The sequence below is a fragment of the Tupaia chinensis genome, unplaced genomic scaffold (genome assembly GCF_000334495.1).
Source record: "Tupaia chinensis unplaced genomic scaffold, TupChi_1.0 Scaffold143787_1, whole genome shotgun sequence".
In the NCBI taxonomy this organism is placed as follows: Eukaryota; Metazoa; Chordata; class Mammalia; order Scandentia; family Tupaiidae; genus Tupaia; species Tupaia belangeri.
This window is the reverse complement of record NW_006203636.1, coordinates 584,102-586,374: the sequence shown is the minus strand read 5'-3', so window position 1 is coordinate 586,374 and position 2,273 is coordinate 584,102. Positions and strand designations below refer to the sequence as shown.

Here is a 2,273-nt window from a genome sequence, read left to right as displayed (position 1 = left end):
GGCCCGCGCGGTGGGTGCGGGTGGGCGCCGCGCCCCGGGATGCGCCCTGCAGCCTCGGGCGGCGCTACTGCAAGCCCGGCTGGCGCGGGCGGGTGGGGTGTGGGCGACTGAGGCGGAGGGCGGGACGCGGCAGGCGCTGAGGCTCGGCTGGAGGGAGGAGGAAACCGCAACGTCACCAGAGCTGGAGAAGCGAGAATAGGAAAGGGGAAACCCGGACCCCCACTTTCCAGGTCGAACCCCAACCTCCGGTACGCTGCTCTTTCTCCCCCACTTCTGTCAGACTCGCAGCTCCGGTCCTTCCCCGGCACTCGGGCCCTGACTCCATGCACCCCTGCCTCGGAGGCCCCTGTGGCTCTAACTTGCTCTCGTTTCCTATAGCCCATTCCTTGTGGGTTTGACTCTGGAATCACACCCAAAGGAAAGATAACTCTGGAGGCTCAGGGGGAAGGAGCTGATGCTTCCTTGCAGCCTTGGGAGAGGAAAGAGAGAAGCCTTAGACTTTTACTAAGGTCTGTTAGTAACTTCAGACCTTCCCACCTTCTCCAAAATATTTACTCCTTTTTCTTCGGCATTCGGTTTTACTCTGCTCTCCAAGAGAAAAATCACCTATTCAAAAACATTTCTTGCCTTGATTTTACTAATCAATACACTAAAACCAAAAGTATGGAACTCTGTAAACTGAACAGATCTTAATCGGGAGCAGAATATTTAATGTATGCAGCCCACAAGAGAAAATGTCATTTATCTTACCTCATAAGCCTGCGTGGGGTAAGGGGGACAATGGGGAATTGGGCGGGGAGGGAGATCCCTTGTCTACTGCAGTTCTTTAGGTGCAGTATTTACGACCTTTGTACTCACAGCCTCTTGGAGAAGGTTCCTCTTGTTCTCTTAAAACCAACCACTGCATACACATTCAGCTGGCTCCAATCAGGCCCCAGGGAGGTGTCGAATATGACCAGGGTCTCACCTCAGAGCTAATTTCCCTTCTTCATTGTTAGCATGCAGTTAACCTCCCGGAATTAGCCTGTACTGAGTAATAGATGAAGATGTTGCTTACCCATTCAGTAGAATTGAAGATGTTTTACTGGGATCAGTGCTTTTCTCCATGCTTGTCCAAATACTTTGAGTTCTGAAAGGTCACTTCCATCCATTCTGCTTGCCCTAGAGTTTCTCAAGACCCGCAGAGGAACTTCTTTCTGCCCACATTAGGAAAAAAATGCTGATGTCTACTTTTATGCTTCTCTTTTTCAGAAATTGCATTTAAGAGATGCAATTCCTTACAAATAGATCAGAGGTACTAGTACTGCTAAAATGTTTAAACATTCACTAAGGTAAACCACCAATGTAAAGGCCTAGATGTTTTAGAGGAGAGGGATGGAGCAGATTAGGGACCCTGGAAGTTATTAATATAACTAGCTTTAATCTGTTTTAAATCCTTACTTTGGAATTTACTACTGTGAACCTTGGAAAACTAACTCAACTTCAGAGTCTCAGTTTCCTCATCTGTGTGTGTGTGTGTGTGGTGTGTGTGTGTGTGTGTACACACACACACATATATATATATCTCCCACTGAACACTTACAGAGAGGATACAATAAAAATAGCTAATATTTATTACATACCAGATGCTGTGCTAAGGAAATTTAATTAGTCCTGTTGTTAGAATAAATTGCAATAGTGCCTAGCTGTAGTATGTTATTCATAAGTGCTAGTGTCCATTCATCTTCTCAAATTTGGAAGAGACCTTAGATAAAAATGTCTGGTTTCATTTATTTAAACTCCCAACATATAGTCTTCTAGTTCAGTGATTCTCCAATCTAGTAGTTTAGAATCAACAGGGCAGTTTTGAAAAATTTTTAAAGAATTAATTATGTATTCTTTCATTTCCTCTAATTTGACCAAAGAGAGACACACAGAGAGAGAAAGGGAAAGTGAGAAAGCAAGCCACCAGGTCCAGGACTCAAACTGTGGTCAGTCACGTGGAAGTGTCTAGCACTTTAACCACCATGCCACCTACTGGCCCTGATAAAATATTTTAATAGGGACTCCAAACCAGACCAGCAAATCAGGATCTCTGGGGTTGAGCCCAAACACCAGCATTGGCTTCATAAAATCTCTTCCCAAGTGATCATGATGTGCAACCAGAATTACTATACCCATTGTCATTTGCTACTCTCCGCTCCTAATTTTGTCCTTTTTATTTTTTTTATTTTTATATTTTTTAGGTTTTTGCCATATGTGCTCCCCAGAGACAGAGAAAGGGAAAGTGAAAA

The 2,273-nt window shown here is 44.7% G+C and overlaps 1 protein-coding gene across 1 annotated transcript in view; it reads right to left on the bottom strand.

The window, feature by feature from the left end:
- Positions 1-1,156, bottom strand: part of DSE (dermatan sulfate epimerase) — an 81,430-nt gene extending 80,274 nt beyond the window's left edge. The window contains exon 1 of the mRNA XM_006164989.3: positions 1,058-1,156. Coding sequence (XP_006165051.1) covers positions 1,058-1,061 — 4 coding nt within the window. The 5' untranslated portion in view covers positions 1,062-1,156. The remainder of the gene's footprint in view (positions 1-1,057) is intronic.
- Between the last annotated feature and the right edge of the window lie 1,117 nt (positions 1,157-2,273).